The sequence below is a fragment of the Gallinula chloropus genome (genome assembly GCF_964237585.1).
Source record: "Gallinula chloropus genome assembly, chromosome: 4".
NCBI lineage: Eukaryota > Metazoa > Chordata > Aves > Gruiformes > Rallidae > Gallinula > Gallinula chloropus.
Genome location: NC_140088.1, coordinates 2,527,693 through 2,544,695, shown reverse-complemented (window position 1 = coordinate 2,544,695; position 17,003 = coordinate 2,527,693). Strand labels below are relative to the sequence as shown.

Genomic DNA, 17,003 nt, shown 5'->3' with positions numbered 1-17,003 from the left:
ATTTATTTTTAATATTTTATGGCTCAAAATGAGTAGTATGAAACCTGAATGCCATGTCAACAGCAATTAAGTACTCTTAAGTCAGCTGTAAAACATTAAGGAACTGAATGGCATAAAATTTAAAGGTTATTCAAGTGACAATTGTTTAATGCTGAAATAAAGAGCCATTGCTTTCTGAAAGCACAAGACTGAACTACTGTATTTCAGGACAGCATTTAAAAAAAAGATGCTTGTTATTAGCTTCTTAAATCTGTATGAACTTAGAACATAAATACAAAGTTGCCCGATTTACCAAGTGCTGGACAGAACCAGGAAACAATCCATAATTTTTAGGTGTGATATCATTTTTTGGGTATGAAAACTACTGCTTTGGGCAAGAATAGAAGAACTGGTCTTTAAAGGGTTAACGTACATATTACAAAAATCAGATCACCAGAAGGGTCAGCAATTTTTAAGGTCTGAAATATACAAAATGTTTTATTAATAATTATCTGGTTTTCTACTTTAAAAACTGAAAGTGGTCAGGAGAATATTATTTCAGGCCAATATGGAAAAAATATTATTTCTTAAACCACAAAGGGACAGTTTCACACAGTGTCATGAACGGAACTTCAGCCTTCAGAAAAAAGGAAACAAAATTCACTTTGTAATTCGAACCTCTATCAAAGGTGGAAGGGAGACAAACATTACATGCTATCTGGACTGCCATGCCAAGAGGGTAAATTCAAGAAAGAATTTCCTGGCTTTGGAGTCCATAAGTCTACTCCTTAAAAATTCCTCTTTTGTGTGTGTGTGTGGTTTGACTTCCTCCCTTCTGCTCCCCAGCATTTTTAGAGAATTTTAAAAAGGATACAAAACTCTGCTGAGAATCCAGCCACAGGGCTAAAGGCAAAGACACACTGAGCACATTTAAAGTCTTAAGGCTAAAATTATTCACCTAGTGGTCTTTTCTGTTCTGCAGTGTACAGTGCAACACTTGGTGCAGGAACGAGGGAGTTCAGGCTCCTCATCCTTAGTTTCCTAATGCCACAAAGCAGTAGTGATACTGATAAGGAAACATACTTCAGATTTCTCAGTTGCAAGTGAGGAAAAAAATTAATAGAGACGCAAAATGGTAAGAGCAATCGATATCCAGATTGTTACAGATTCCTTAGGGAAAAGAGAGGACATTAGTTTGCAGTGTATTACTTCCCAGCTGAGACTCTTGAAGCTCCATTCATCTACCAATGGGTGCTTTACCTCAGAAATTGTTTCAACTGCAGTAAAGTGAGTTGGGCATACAGTTCTCCATCAGCAATCCATGCATCAGACCTCATTACAACATCATGTCTTTTGACAGCACAATTTATTATTTTATAATATCATTTAAAATTACCTCTCTGTATTTTTAGTCATAATTCTTTAATGCTTCACCAGACAAAACAGCTAAAATATTTGAAACACCAAATCTCCAGCTGTGCTCTGATCTAATTAAAAAAATAAATTACGAATGTTGGATACACTTTAGTTTATGGCAACTGTGGCTTGAGCTAAACTCTGCTGCAGGACATTCACACTCTTTGTGTAGACCGTGACACAAACAGGTTTCTATTTGTCCTGCCTTCTCCAGAGTTTTTTGTTTATGTTTTTGTCTTGGCCCTGTCATTGCTGTTGAGATCAGAAGAGATGGATGTGCCTGGTTTGCTTTTTTGACCTTCTGAATGAGCAGATGGGCCAGAAGTCTGTAAAAAGCCAATGCCAGCACTACAATGCACAGCATTATAGACACACAAAAGGTAAAGAAAACTTCTTTAACCAAAATTAGATTCTTCTTTACCCAAATTAGGTTTTTTTAAGAAGATTGCCAAGTAAAACTGTACCATCCAGGGAACCTCCTGGGACTGCAGAATATTTCTTCAGAAATTTGTTGTGCTTTGTTTTTAACAAAAGGTCCTGTTTTCAACTGGCACATAATGACCTGGAAACTACATCAAACACCTACAGTGCTGAAAGAAGATAGCTTCTCAGAGAAGAAGTAGGCTTCCTAAATGTGAAGGAAGCACACAAAACAAAGTCTTCAATGGTGTTCATGTTATTACAGTACTCTGATAGATTTGGCTAATCTTTTTAAGGCACATTAGCAGTCATTCAACCAGAAGCACTAGAGAAAGGAATAAAATCAGGACCATCAGATACATTTGCAGAAAATTCTGTTGTGAGACCACAGTAATGTAGACTTGTACCCAATTTGTTTATATTAGAGATGATCTGAACAAATACAACTGAATAATATTGTATTTCCATAACATTTTAAAATCAGTATGACACATCTTTTCTAACAGAGATCAAAACTGAATAAATAAATGGTCATTAAACCCTGCTATTAACTTTTTCACAGCCATAGAGCAGCGCCCTTTGATATGCTTAATACAGATGGGTGAGATTCAGGGGCAGCTAAATGCCTTACCAGGGATCAATGGATAAAGCTGTTCTAGTCAGAAGACTAATTCTAAACAGCACATAACAGGTATATGCTGAACCTGAAATCATGATACATATTTGCACTAATTGTGAAGAAATTTGGCCTTGTTCAATCTTTATGACTTCTTTTTTTAATGATTGTTACAACAGAAAAACCTGAATGTCACAAATGTGTCTGCACAACACTGTATATAATGAGTCTCATCATAAATATTTGGACAAAGGTAATTTCTGAATATTTTTTTCATTATTAAAAATGTTATTAAATATTATAAAAGACCAAATGTCAGAACACTTCCTGTACAGGGGTAAATAAGCTCATAGCAAGGATTAATGTCACAGGGATTTAATTTCATAATATTTCAGGAATACAGTAAATTTAGATTAGGAGGACTGCAGAAACAAATAAAAAAGAGAACAGCATAATCTCAGAAAACCTTTAGTGCACAAGTTACATAAATTATCACAAGAGTTCATTAGACTTGCTCTTGGCATTCTTTCACTTAAGTGTTTGGCAATATCTGAACCATTAAGGGTACATCACTCCTGTAGCAGATGGAATTACTACTGCTCAAAATCAAAAAAGAGTGGAAGGGAATTTACCACAAAGAAAGCTGGTATGTTTTTGTAAAATGTTCTACTGCTTCCTTCTTCCTGCTTGCAGCTTCATTCCACTGTCAGCAACATTAAAGGCATCTTCCTTAGTGGCTCCTGTATCAAAAGAAACCATTCTCTTCAGATGTGCTAGAAATAAGTCAGACAGAAAATAATTAAACATTTTGCTGACTACAAATATTTATATGAAACATCTATTTCATTATACAATATAATAATTTACACAGCAAGTTATAGGGTATTAATAACTATTGAATATTCACAATGCTATGCATCGAGTTCCTTATTTGATACTGAAGCAGATTTCGATACTATATACTACAGGCATGGCCAAGAGCTTCTTTACAGAAGAAATGTCAACTGCATTTAAAAATACAATTGAAAGTTCCACTAATGTTTTGTGTCCATTTAGTCTTCCAGCAAAAGAAACCACTCAGAAAATTCTTGAAGGAATATCTCTACCAACAGCATGGACTAAAGTCAACAAGTGACATTGAACTGTTTTTCACAGGTTGCTATATTGTGTATATACCTTTGCAGCAGGGTGCATATGCAATGCTTGTTCCTAAATACATTATAATGCATCAATATCTAGACAATATGAACTGACAGATTATCTTATGATAAAGTGCTGAAGGAAAAAATTCCAAATACCCAAACATCTAGCAGTTATGTAACCAAAGCCAGAAATTAGGGGATAGAAAGTGGGTATCAACTTACAAACAGCATATCCTTCTAACAGCCCTCCTTACATGATAAAAATGTGAGAAAAGTGATCCTTCCTTTTTCAACTGTCCAGTAAAATTGTAGCTGTCTATAACCAAGAGGTATTTAACAGGGAGCAAGTTTTCACAGTTTGATTAGGAGTGAGAGATTTTCATTTCCAGTGTTTGGGTCATTAGTAAAACAGTGAGTTCCCAGTTTCAGCATGAAGTTTTCAGTATCTGTCCAGAACTCTGCTACTGTATGCTCTTTCAACAGTACCTCCAATGGTCAGTATTCAAAGTAAAGTGAAAAATCGTAAAGCTCACTGCTAAATTACATCAATTCTCATCTTTCAAAGTGATGATGCCAAGTTTCCAATCATTCCAGGTTCTTATCCTTGAACAGCTTTAGAAGCTCTTGTTCTAGAATGGTGTCCTGCAGCATCATGATGTCACAATGCCTTTTTACTTTTATGTTACTTATTTAAAAATGTCAAAACAAATTGTCCTAAGAACTTGTTAAAAAACATACATAGAGGGATAAAGACAGACATCAGCATGTGTTCAGAAAAAGGGTAGATGAGGTACTCAGGGATATGGTCTAGCTTAGGATGGGAATGGTTGGACTTGATGATCTTCAAAGGTCTTTTCCAACCTTGTGATTCTGTGTGATCATACAGTGCAGGAGGTAACTGTCATAATAAAATCAGCATTCAGGACAACTTGTTTCATTCAGTGATATTGTTCCTACTATATACCATGTTGACACCAAGGCGTTCTGGATCCCCAGAGCAAAAAGTCAGAGAAGACTGTGATCCCAGCTACAGAGCTTGGAAAAACTTGGTGGCTATTTTCTTCTCAATAAAGTTACATGTTAAGAAGCCCTGGAATATAAATTCCCCAAAAACAATAGAAAGCCTGAAAGCCACATGGCGTCTGGGAAACCATCCAGGTTGAAACCTTGAAGTGATGAACTGTACAAAGAGAAAGGCAGGGCCCAGCTCACAAAGCTAATGCAAAGCATGTGCATCTGTAGGGACCTTTTAAAGAAAAATACAATGGCCATGAAAAAACCTTTCTGATGGATTATTCTTTAGGTAACTAGTTAGACAAACTGCTTTGGTCTGATAATAACACAGACTGCAAACCATGTCTAATGACTGTTTCCTTGGATAAATTATTTTCTCAGTTAAACTTCTTCCATTCTAAGAAAGTGGATACAGAAATAAAAGCTCATTCCCATAGCATCTTTAAAATAGGTTGTTATGGAAAAGCTGTTATAATTCTAGAAATTATACTGGAAACATGAAGACCAGACATAAACCAGAATGTTAATTAGTTTTCCTTTTAACTGCCTGCCTGGATTGGCAACTTTCGACTAAATAAATATATATGGAAGCAGACTGGTGTTCCCTTACTTATTTTTTCATACTTTCTGTCCCTCTTTTTTCAACCATTTTTAAACTTAAATCCCAGGAATCCACTCTCAATAAATTAAATTATATTATCCATGTCTGCTCTCCTCCCTGGTGCTCCCTACAAGTTGTAAGAGACACATGTTTGGAAGTAGCTTCTAGTATTACTTATTGACTCTTTAATTTACAAAACCTTATGTATTATAGAGAGATGTGTTGTGAAACATTAAATCAGAAAGACTTGAAATCTGCTCCAAATGGTAAATGAAAAAAACCCAGTGCATTCTGTCTCTGAAGAAATAAGGAGATAAATTAATCACAGAAAATAGGTGATGACATTTATAGTTAGATTTATTAAAAGTTACAGGAGGTTTGTGAGCAAAAGACTTCAAATTATAGTTCACTGTCAAAGTTTCAAATTATAACTAATTAATATCATGACTGAAATTAAAAAGTTCATGGTGTTTATGTGACTAACATAACTGAAATAGCTCACTGGCAATTATAATAAAAGCTCCTTAAAGTCAATACCACCGCAGAATATTCACTGTCCTCAACAACTATAGCAGCAACTTCAAAATACAGACTTCACTGGTGGAAATCAGGCTCAGCATAAGGCAACATGTTCAGCCACAAACCAAAAATCTCTGAAAGATCTGGTGGGACCTTTGGGAAACCTTTACCTTTATGGAATGACAGCTAGAAACACACTCCAGGACATCTAAAATGACATCAGGCATCTTCAGCAGGCACCTGATTTGCTTTCATACTTACTTGCTAAGTATAAAGAATATATAACAGCACTAATTAGTTGGAGAAAAGAGGCAGTAAAGTGAGAAATTAAGAACTCCAACTTCATTCTATCAGAGTCAAATAAAATCAGGGACAGGAAAAATATTCTATGCCTAGTTCTCCCTTTTCACCTCAGAAAACCTGACTAATGGGTTTTTGTAGAATACAACTAAGAAACTAAAACTCTGAAGACTTTTGTATCCAGCTTCTTTCCCTTAAAAACAAATAGGAAAAAGTGAAACATATTCACTGTTTTCTTACTTTTTTTTTTTTTTTTTTTTTGCTTTTTAAAAAATAGATTTAAAAATAGCTGTTTACCATCTGGGCAAAAGAACAAAACTAAAAACACTCTCAGCAACATTCTGGGATTTGGAAAATATGAAGATCAGCTTGATTTAAGTCGTGGAATATGCCTTCCTAAACAGTTTTAAGCAAGAAAATAAAAAAAAAGTTCCTCAGCAATGCCTGCACATGGTTTCAAAAGCCTTCCTCACATGCTGAAGACTTTACAAATATTTCACAATGATTAATGCTGAATCATTACTGCCTTTTCTTCATCATTTATTTTTTTACCTCCAAAAAGCTTAGTGCTGGTAAAAACCAGTGGAATCAGAGACCAAGTATCCAGAACTAGTTCACCAGATTGCTATTCAGATCACACAGGTCCTATTTGACTACTGAAGTAACAAAGTCTCAGCAAGTTCCATTCAAGTTAAACGATTTAAAAATATGATAGTATTTTAGGAACATTTATGCTGCATCTTTGAATTTCAGCAAGTTTCTGCAGTGAAAACACAGAGTTGTTGAAGTTGGAAGGGACTGCTGGAGGTCATGTAGTCCAACGTGCCTGCAACGTATGGGTTACTGCTTTTCCATACCCCAACCAGGCAGAGCTTTACTTGGAGATGAGGGACTTTGACAGGGGTGAGTTTAGGAAAGCTGAAAAACAACTCTGTTAGGAGAACCTGTTCCTGAAGTACAGATGAGAAAGAGGCATTTGCTCTCATACTTTGTTCCCACTATTTTTATTCAGTATGCTCTGCAACAAGGTATTAATCACAACCCACAGATTCTGAAAGGAAAAGAAACCAATTATCTTGAACCTCATCAGATCAACGCAGGACTCACTGGTGAGCACGATGTACTGCAGCACTCATTCTAAGATGCACAGGTTTGAAGGTGCAGTGAAGCCTGAAATAGGACTTTCCATTACATAAAATGCAACTTACCAAGTTCCCAGTACACAAACTGGCTATATGGAAAAGAAATGGAAGGCAATATCCTTCTGAAGAAAAATATTCTGATATCCATGTGCTGACATGTGCAAAAAAACTCCTTTAAAAATACATTTAAGTTAGTTTTGGCTCTCATGCACCTGTGCTTGATAAAGATGTAATATGTCTTATCTTTTACTGAGCTGCTGCCAGATGTCCCAGCGATCTGTGATCTTTCAGGACCACAAGCTCTACACACAGTAGGGGATAGAAAGAATAGTTGAAAACAACTATTTAAGTAGATTCAATGTTAAACTGCTACACAAGTACCAGACTAACTGGTACAAATGGAAGATATGGGAGAGAATCTTTGCTTGAGGATGGCTCTCTGGTCCCTGAAAAGATATGAAGCCTACACAGGTATGATTCTTTGTGCAGAGATTCAGAATCCAAGTGCCACCCTTTTATTTGGTGTAGGTTTATATGACACAGTTAAAAAAACCCTCCACAACCAACAGTGGGATGTAATGAAGTTCTTCCTAGACAAAGGCATCTACAGGTATCTAAAATTAAAACAGAGGACTGTTAAGATGGTTCTAGTATTGTTTTGTCAAAAAGATGAGTGTCTTACTCTCTTTAGTAATACAGCTTTAGAAGAGGAAAACACATTACTTGTAGATTGTTTTCAGTGAAACAATACTTACAACCTGAATCTGAGAGCAGCGAGCTGGACAAAAAGCTGTTTTGAGTTTGCCAACTAGAAGAGGGAGCAGCTGCTTCCATATCAGAAATTTCAGCATCCATTTTCACATCCTATGGCAGCCAAAACAAATAAATTCTTTCTGTTAACATCAAGCAGCTGTAAATTTTACCAACATACAGTAGCACACACAGAGGTATATGCTGTGATTTCAGACAAGCTGGAAAATACTGATTTGAATTTGCAGAATGCTCAGTATCACAATTAGGCTTAAATTAATTGGTTTATGAATGTTATGCCCCTCTCATCACTACAAAATCTCTGCAAACAAAAGCTTTGCCTTGAGGAAAGCACTGGGAACATTGCAAGTTTTTGTCACTACAATAAGTTGCAAAAATGTTCTCTTTCCTGTTTACACCTTATCCACAGTTCAGGCCAAAACACAGTGGAAAGACAGGCATCAGTGAACGAGGAACTCCTCATCAATGAATGGTCCTTATCAATTCACAGAAGTTCCATAAGTAAGCAGTAATAAAAATTACATCTCTTTTCCCTGCCACTGAGAAAACTGAAACTTGATGGCTTTCTCATATCAAATGACCTGAAGTTGCTTTTCCATATTTTTTTGTTAAACCATTAAGAAAGTTTTAGTTCAATGTCACTATTTATGGCTCGACCCATACAGTGTAACTTTTTGGTGAGTAAAGTCATTTGGTCTATAAGATAAAAAAAAAAAGAGATCATTTAAAAAAGGCCATTTAAACAAAAATCTCCATAAATCTTTATTAGCACTACAGAAAGTAGTCCCCAGTTGCAATACCTTCCAAGATAAGATTAAAAGCTTGGCTGGGTATCCAAATTACTCAGTTTCTTGAAATGAGAAGAGATAATAATGCACAAACGCATCAGATCATAAAACACTCAATTTTGCTACTGAATTCTTATAAACAGCCTCAGGGAATTTTGTTAAAACATCTTGGAATTTATCATTCACGCTGATATTAAGATCTGAAAACTAACCAGAAACCAAAATAAAATTCAACATTCATTTAGAGATACAATGAGCTTTTGTCCCATCACTGATGAAGGATTTACACCTATTAAGACTAATGGGAATTATGCATAATAATCTCCTTACGTGCTGATGAGAAACTTAATACTTATAGTGTACATAGCACAATAACAACTTTTAAAGATTTTGTTTTGTTTTTTCATTCTCCTTCCAGAAATACTTCTACAGACATCTGCAGTACCAAGTGGCTTTCTCTTTGCAGAAATTTTAACTTACAGAATGTGCCTTTTCTCATGTGCTTCATTCTTGTGAATGTTTGCTGTCTTTGACTAGATGGTCAGTTGTTCATGGCAGGGAAACTGTCCTAAAATATCTGCATCTATCCATTAGAACATTTATCTTTCATTTTCTTCTGGCTTTCTATTTTGATTCTGCTTTAGTTGGAATTCTGTATTATTTATTTTATACACTATATTTACCTTTTTTCCCCCCTGATTTCTTCTTTCTCTGCCATCACTCAGCCCTTTGTTCGTGGAAAATTCACAATTGTTATACTTGATGGTATTCTGCCAGATGGTATTCTGTCCTCCTCTATTACTCAAAATCTTACATTTTAACACACACAAATAGCAATGATGATTATCCTGGGCTTCTAAGCAACTGGTGTTTTACAGCCATCTGACAAGACTATGGAGGAGTGGGAAGACTGAGTGGGGACAAATGAAGTCATAAGAAAGGAAGAAAAAGAAATGCTTTTAAGGGAACATTCAACTTCGGTTTCACTTTTGCTCAAAATGAAAAGAGGCTAGAACATCAGATTAGATAATGCCTGTCTGAGATTAATGTTAGCAACCAAGCTCAAATAGGTATATTACAAGAAAGGCCAGAAAAAAGGCCATAACAGAGGAGAAAGATTAATTCCACAAGTAATTTTATCTAAAATAGTCAATGTAAAAATTTTACAGACAACTCCCTTTTTTAAAATGCATTTCTTTTCACCTCCCAAATATCTCCCTACTTTGTGTAGCAGAAGCACTATGGTGTGTAGAGAGCATGAATCAAAACTATCAGGAAGAATGACCTTTGATGTCCTCGAGATTGTATTCGTCTACCAATCAATCTGAGAGACTCCCAGTTGACAAAGAGTAAAATTTTAAAAAATTAAACAAGGTATTTGACTTCGTTCCAAGGGAGGGTAAGAAAGGCAAGCATTAGAAAGGTTTTTTTTTAGACTAAGCTAGCCTGATCACTGAAATCAGATTAGCACCCGTCTGTTACTTGGTTTTGAACATTCTGTTCTATTTGCAACAGCCCTGACAGCAAAGAGCACTGCATGTCATGCAAAACCCCAATTAGGCCTGACTAAATGAAAGCTATTAAATGCTCCCTGTTGTCTAAAGAAAGAGGAAATGTTGTTTTGGAATCAGCTTTATACTGGATTCTGAATATGGAGTCCAAATCATGCGAGCTCAGTAAGCTTAGTCAGCTTACTGTAATATTATATTCTATTGTCAGCTGATTGCATTCCATGTAGCTTTTCGGTGTTTTTCAAATTTCAATGGCTACTGAATTAATAACTCTTGTGTGAAGGCAGGAGAAATTCAAGAAACTGCAGATTATCATTAGCAACAGACTGAAAGGGAATCTGACCTGTTTCTTCCTTCTAATTCCTTCTTACAGAAGAGCAAGGTGGCTTTAGTAGCTTAACACCTTCTTATAACAGCAACTTAACTAAGTTAAAATACTCTGTATTTCTTTTACCCCTCCCACTTTTAAAAAGATCTACTGGTATGTATGTCCTCATTTTACAGATGGAAGACCACTATGGAGGAGGTGGGGAACATAAATATCTTCAACATTTTTGGATACATGGTGTGTGATCCTAGATTTTGAGATCAACTGCTTAGAGACACTGGTAAGGCTCATTGCCAATGAATCTTGATTTGATTGTGACAAGCAGCAGAAATACTGGCATGATTCTTCAGTTTTTATCACTTATTTCATCCACATCCATAAGAAACTGTAGTTCTGCTCAAGTCAGCTCCTATCACACTGACACACAGCGATAGCGGTAGGACAACGAACAAGCTAATATAAAGAGGAAAAAAAGGTGTTAATAATTAGAAAGGTGAACTCATTATAGTCAATGTTTCTAAACAAGAGCACTGGATTTGTATGGCAGAGAGTTGGGAGGTTATGCTTCACCCTTCTATCAGTTTGCTGAGTGACCTATAGCTAATTACCTCCCATCCATTTACCTTGATTTCATTCATGTATGAAATGGAAAGTATCTTTTCTAAAGAATGCAAAGATCAACTACTGAAAAACCAAAGTACATGGTCTACAAGTTAATCATCTTTTTAATGGAGGAAACAGGTTTCTATATTTATATTTTAGATGAAAGGATGACGAAAACTGAATAACCAAAACTGTTGTAGACAGCGATTAGACAAAGCAGGTAAACACTTGGGAGCAGTAAGACACAGTAAGTCACTCCTCTGTGAAATGTTAAAGATCTTTTGAAAGTTCCATGGCACTTTACACAAGATGTGTGGACAACACATCTGTCATCAAATTTTACATCAGCCATGGCAGCTACATAAACCAGAAACACTACTGTGTGATTTCAGTCTGTGTCTATACTAGGAGTTTATATACACCAAATAAGCTTATGTTGCCAATTGAAACTAAACAGAGAACCACACACAACACACACCTTGAACTGTTGGACTCTTTGCTTTGAATCTTCCAGCTGCTGCTGCAGAGAACTCACTATTTCTTTATACTTTGTATACCTCTCCTCAATCATCTCCCTTCGGCAATGGGACTCCTAGAAATGCATTGAAAGATCTAAATGATTTTGTAATGTGAAAAGCAGTTAACAAATGTAGGTTGGCTATTGTAAACACAGGTATCATCAGGGACTTTTAATACAGCATGAATTAATTAATTAACTTTCAGAGGTTGAAATTCAGGGGCCATATGCAAGCATAATGTTCTGTACAGGAAAGTAATGTTAAAATGAAAATAGGTTAAAACATGAACAACCTCATCCTTAACTGGTGAACAATTTCTTGGAACTCTCAAAAACTTGGTATTATCATGCCTTCTAACAAAGGAATTCTGAAATGGTGAAAAATTATTACAGTAGTGTGGAAACAAGCACTTGAAGAAAAAAGTATTCTAATGGTATGGGCTAAACGGTATTTTCAAATAAGAAAACATGATGCTTCTCAACAAATGAGTTAATCATTCACTTGAATGAATACAACTATCAGTCATTTGTGAGGCATTATGAAAGATGTACATCCTGTTTCCTTTTTCCTTCCTCTGAGAACACTGCGGGAAGAACTTCCTAGCAGTAGAAAGCAATGAACGGTTTTGAAATGCTTCATTCACACATACCACTTGAGAGGAAAATACACTGTTGTGCCAAACAAAAAAACAATCTCATGCATTATTTTCAAATAGAAGAATTAATGAAACTTCAAACTGACCCCATTTGCACAGCTAAGGTATAAAGCTTAGTTCCCTTCATGCACAAATGAGAAATTATTTATTAAACAATACACAGTTTTTAGGGACTCATCTTAAGAATGTGGTATTAAAAAAAATTAAGCATCAGAGAGAACAGACCATAAGTTAAAATAAAGAACTTGGGTTCCAAGTTCACAAACACTGGCTAAGTCATAACTCCAGCAAACCAGCAAACGACAGTGGCATTTTGCAGTAATATTAAGCAAGAGAATGCAAGTGTGAAGGAAATTGTAGAAACCCCCACATCAAAACTTTTCCTAGCTGAGAGTATGATTTTTCCTTTAGCAGTGCAGAACCATGGGAAACAGAGGGCAAATGTCAGTCTCTGTCAGAGCAAAAGCTCTTCTGGGGATACCTGGAATGCAACATTTTTCTTTAAATAAAACCTTAAAATATTATCACCATTTGTGTTCTTAATTCTGTTGATGGTGACAGCAATAAAATAGTGTACAATTAACACAGGACTTTGTGCAGCAACACTAAGCATAAACAACGTTCCAAGCATTCATGTTTGAAATGTTTATGAGTACTGAGTACTGTCAATATATCCCATTGTGTCCAAGAAGCACACATAGATCTGACAGTGATACTTGGAAAATAAGAGACAGTTATTGGCATTCTGTCCAAACTAAACTAAAAGCTGTAAAGCTCACCTATCTTCACTAATTTAAATACTGCAATGACTGGCATAATTTATTTCATGACCAAATGTTCATTTTTTACCAAGCAGTAGCAGAATTTACCACTAAATAAAAATATTCTGAACTAGTAACTAGGACTTGACCTGTTCCACCCAGTTATCAATGTTTGCATACATTATGGAGCACCTCAGCAGCGTTACACATTGGGACTTAATTAATAACATCAAAAAACCCGCACAAACATGAAATTCAATTTCTGCATGCTGTTGTCCACATAATATGTATATATGCAATTTTAAATATCTTGTTAACTATTTTATCTATACATAAGGAGAGGATATTAATTAACCAAAATATTTTAGAACTATTGAAAGAGTCAAATGAAATCTCTCTCACCCCAGTATCTTTGAGATCTTCTAACAGGCTCAGTTTCTCAGGTACAGACTCCAGATGGTCTAAAGCTATCCGAGTACTCTAAAGAACAGAATACATGAGAAAACATAAAAAAATTAATCAGTTCTTTCAGCCATCTCAAACATTCAAAACATATTAAAGATAAGGAAACAGGTTTGTAGGTATGTATTTGTCTGAAAATTACACAGGTCAATAGTAAACACGCTGTTAAGGACAAAAGAGGCACAAAAATAAAATAAAGCTGTTTCTTTAATTTGAATCTCCACTAATAGTTATCAGTTTACTGAGCAGAACAATAATTATTTATAATTTTGTGGTTTATTTACAATTATGTAGCCTTCAGAATAAAATTTTCTTATATTGCACTTCAGGGAGTAAAGCACATTAAGAAAAATAAATCTAATCACAGAATGTTTAAATACAGTCAAAGCATCTCCATTTGGTGGGGGTTTTGTGTTTTGGTTTGGTTTTTTCCAAATACAAATACATACAGTTAGCACTTAGCTAAATACAGAACATTCACATTTCATATTTTTTTGGTTTAAATATATGGTATGTACTGCTGAAAATACCACTCCAGGGAGATAGGGTTGGACTCAACAACAAGATTTCACCTCCACACCAGTTACACGGAAGAGCTAATCTATAGCAAGATGCAGACAAAGATGTTCTGGGTCTTATATGTAGGTGAAGTTGGTTGGTTATGAATAAAGAGTAGTGATGCCACATAAGCCAGATGCCTCTGGGTCTTCTCAAAGGCTGCCCTTCTATTATTAGCTGGAAAGCAAGCACAAGCAATTCTGTTTGTACTTTCTGAACGAGAGTCGGTATTTCCTCCACAATTCTATAAATCACACTTCTTTGAATAAGGGTCTATTAACCTGCTATGCAATCTACCAATAATGGGCTTCCTTAACCATATTACTGCACTGCCCTGGCACTTTAAATCAAGAATCTATAAAGCAAACAGTATCCATCAATCCTGAAGTCAAACTTTGTTATGCTATAAAGCCCGTGCAAACTGAATTAACTTGCACTTAGCTACAAAAGCTCTGCTGCTAGTCTGGGAAAGTCTCGATCTGACCAACATCAAAAACATCCCATTTAGATCCTACGCTTAAGGCCCAAGGGGATTAAAATTTTCAATCATGCCAGGATAAGAAAAAAGTCAGCACAAGTGCAGTGTACTCCATGAAGCTGTGTTTTATATCACAGAAAGCTCCCTGACATTCTTCAGAAGCAGCCCAATGAGTCCAGCCCGTAATGTTCTACGATGGGTATTGGAAACCCTAAAACATCAGGAGTATTAGCAAACAACAAAAATACTTTAGAATCATAGAATGGCATGGGTTGGAAGGGACCTCAAGGATCATAGAGTTCCAACCCCCCTGCCACAGGCAGGGACACCAACCTCCAGGTCTGGAGCTACACAAGGCTGCCCAGGGCCCCATCCAACCTGGCCTTGAACACCTCCAGGGACGGGGCATCCACCCCCTCTCTGGGCAGCCTGTTCCAGCCCCTCACCACTATCTCTGTAAAAAACCTCCCCCAATAGCTAATCTAAACCTTCCTTCCTTTAGTTTTAGTCCATTCCCCCTTGTCCTGCCAGTATCTACCCTGTAAAAAGTTGATTCCCTCCCTGTTTGTATGTTCCCTTCAGGGACTGGAAGGCTGCAATGAGGTCCCCCCGCAGCCTTCTCTTCTCCAGGCTGAACAAGTCCAGCTCCCTCAGCCTCTCTCCGTAGGGGAGCTGCTCCAGCCCTCTAATCATCCTTGTGGCTGCTCTGAACCCTCTCCAACAGCTCCACATCTTTCTTGTATTGGGGTCCCTTTACTCGTGATCAATACTGAGGAACCATCATTGGCTTCATTGCTATAAGAAAGTGCATGTCCATGTAAGCTAATTCTTTAGAGAAGAATGTGATTCTTTAAAAGCACAGATCATATTTCTCGAGTTAAATCTATTAATATAAACATTTATTAAAAAACTGAAATGGGACAAACGAGCAGGTAACTTAGATAACAATATAAACAGTTATGTTAATAATATGAATCAGGTTACAAATAGAATGGATACTATATATTGTCTATCTACTTAAGAGGTACATTAATAATTTTGTAATATATTAAATAGCATTGTATGCAATATATAGTGCATAAAGCAGTATATAAATCTCTATTTATATATTATGTACTTCATAGAAGCATTAAAATTAATACTTATACTGCTACCATGACTGTCTAGTGACCACAGATCCTTTTTCCTACATCCTGCTATTAATTATACAGACAAGCAGTTACCTGCACAGTGAACTAAAGCCACTGCTCCTATTATTTATAAGCAATATTGCAAATTATAATATATAGTAATTTGATATACTAAAAGGTTACAACAGCATAATATATGAAAAGACATCCTGTTTTGCTTTAAACCAACCACTTTGCTAGCTTAATTCCATGGGGGGGGGAGGGGCAGGGGGAAGGGTGGAAGAGGGAGAGGGGCGGAAAAAGTGAAGGAAAAAGGAAAGGAACTTGTGCTGACCTCCAGTGAGTAAAGTAGAACAGATCAGTTTTGCAAAATCCAAATTAGAATTAATAAAGGAAAACAAAAATTAAAAATTGAATGTAAGCAGAATTAAAAAAGGTTATTTCTTCTTTCTCACCTGCTGCCTGAGTAGGGAAATTAAGTAGATTTCACACTTAGTTAGCTATGTTTGGGCCAAAGCTAAAATTTACTGTATTATGTTCATAAGAAGTCTTGTAGTTTAATGTATAATTTATTTTGCACACAGGTTATTTTTAACTTAAAAAATTAACTGAAGATTCTATAAGAAAAAAGAATTACTTTTCTGGTTTTACAGAATCTGCAGTTATATATTAATAATGAATGTATAAAATGGGTCCTTCATATTTTCAGGATGCAATCAGGCAGGAGGCTTACATGTTACATTTAAAGTCTTTATACAGATTATAGCATAGAAATGTTTTTATAGCTACAAAATACCCTTTTTTTTTTCCCCTCAAATGCTACTATACATCTCCACTTCAAAGTAAAATTACCTAGAGGCATCTATCAATCTCTAATGTTTCCCTCTTCCAGGAATCAAACATTTAACTTTTACTACAATAAAACAGTATTCATTCATATTTCATGCTTCATTTACAATGAACTTATGTTCATCAAAGCATTGGTTTTCCACTCCATTAATTTATGATGAGATGCAATGTTTGCTGCTGCTTCTCAGAGTAGCTCCTGGTACTGGTCTGCACATGTGTTTCTGAGGCATCAGAGAAAACAGACCCTGAGCAACCCAAACTAAAGTATGTGTGAAACAAAATACTGGCTCATTCAGTGGTCATCCCAGTACCACACAGACCTGATGGACACAGGTCCACAACGTTTTTTGTTTTGAACACCAACAACTCCCCTACCTCTTTAGAAATAAAATCCTTCCTTAGAGAAATAACCCCCAAATTGGAACACCCTCCAATCTCTCTT

At 36.0% G+C, this 17,003-nt stretch overlaps 1 protein-coding gene across 1 annotated transcript in view; it reads right to left on the bottom strand.

Annotated features, from left to right (window-relative positions):
• Positions 1 to 3,097: 3,097 nt before the first annotated feature.
• Positions 3,098 to 17,003, bottom strand: part of CEP128 (centrosomal protein 128) — a gene marked incomplete at both ends in the record, with an annotated part of 96,235 nt that continues 82,329 nt past the window's right edge. The window contains 4 exons of the mRNA XM_084263890.1: positions 3,098 to 3,204; positions 7,905 to 8,013; positions 11,629 to 11,742; positions 13,487 to 13,564. Of these exons, the coding sequence (XP_084120016.1) occupies positions 3,098 to 3,204; positions 7,905 to 8,013; positions 11,629 to 11,742; positions 13,487 to 13,564 (408 nt within the window). The remainder of the gene's footprint in view (positions 3,205 to 7,904; positions 8,014 to 11,628; positions 11,743 to 13,486; positions 13,565 to 17,003) is intronic.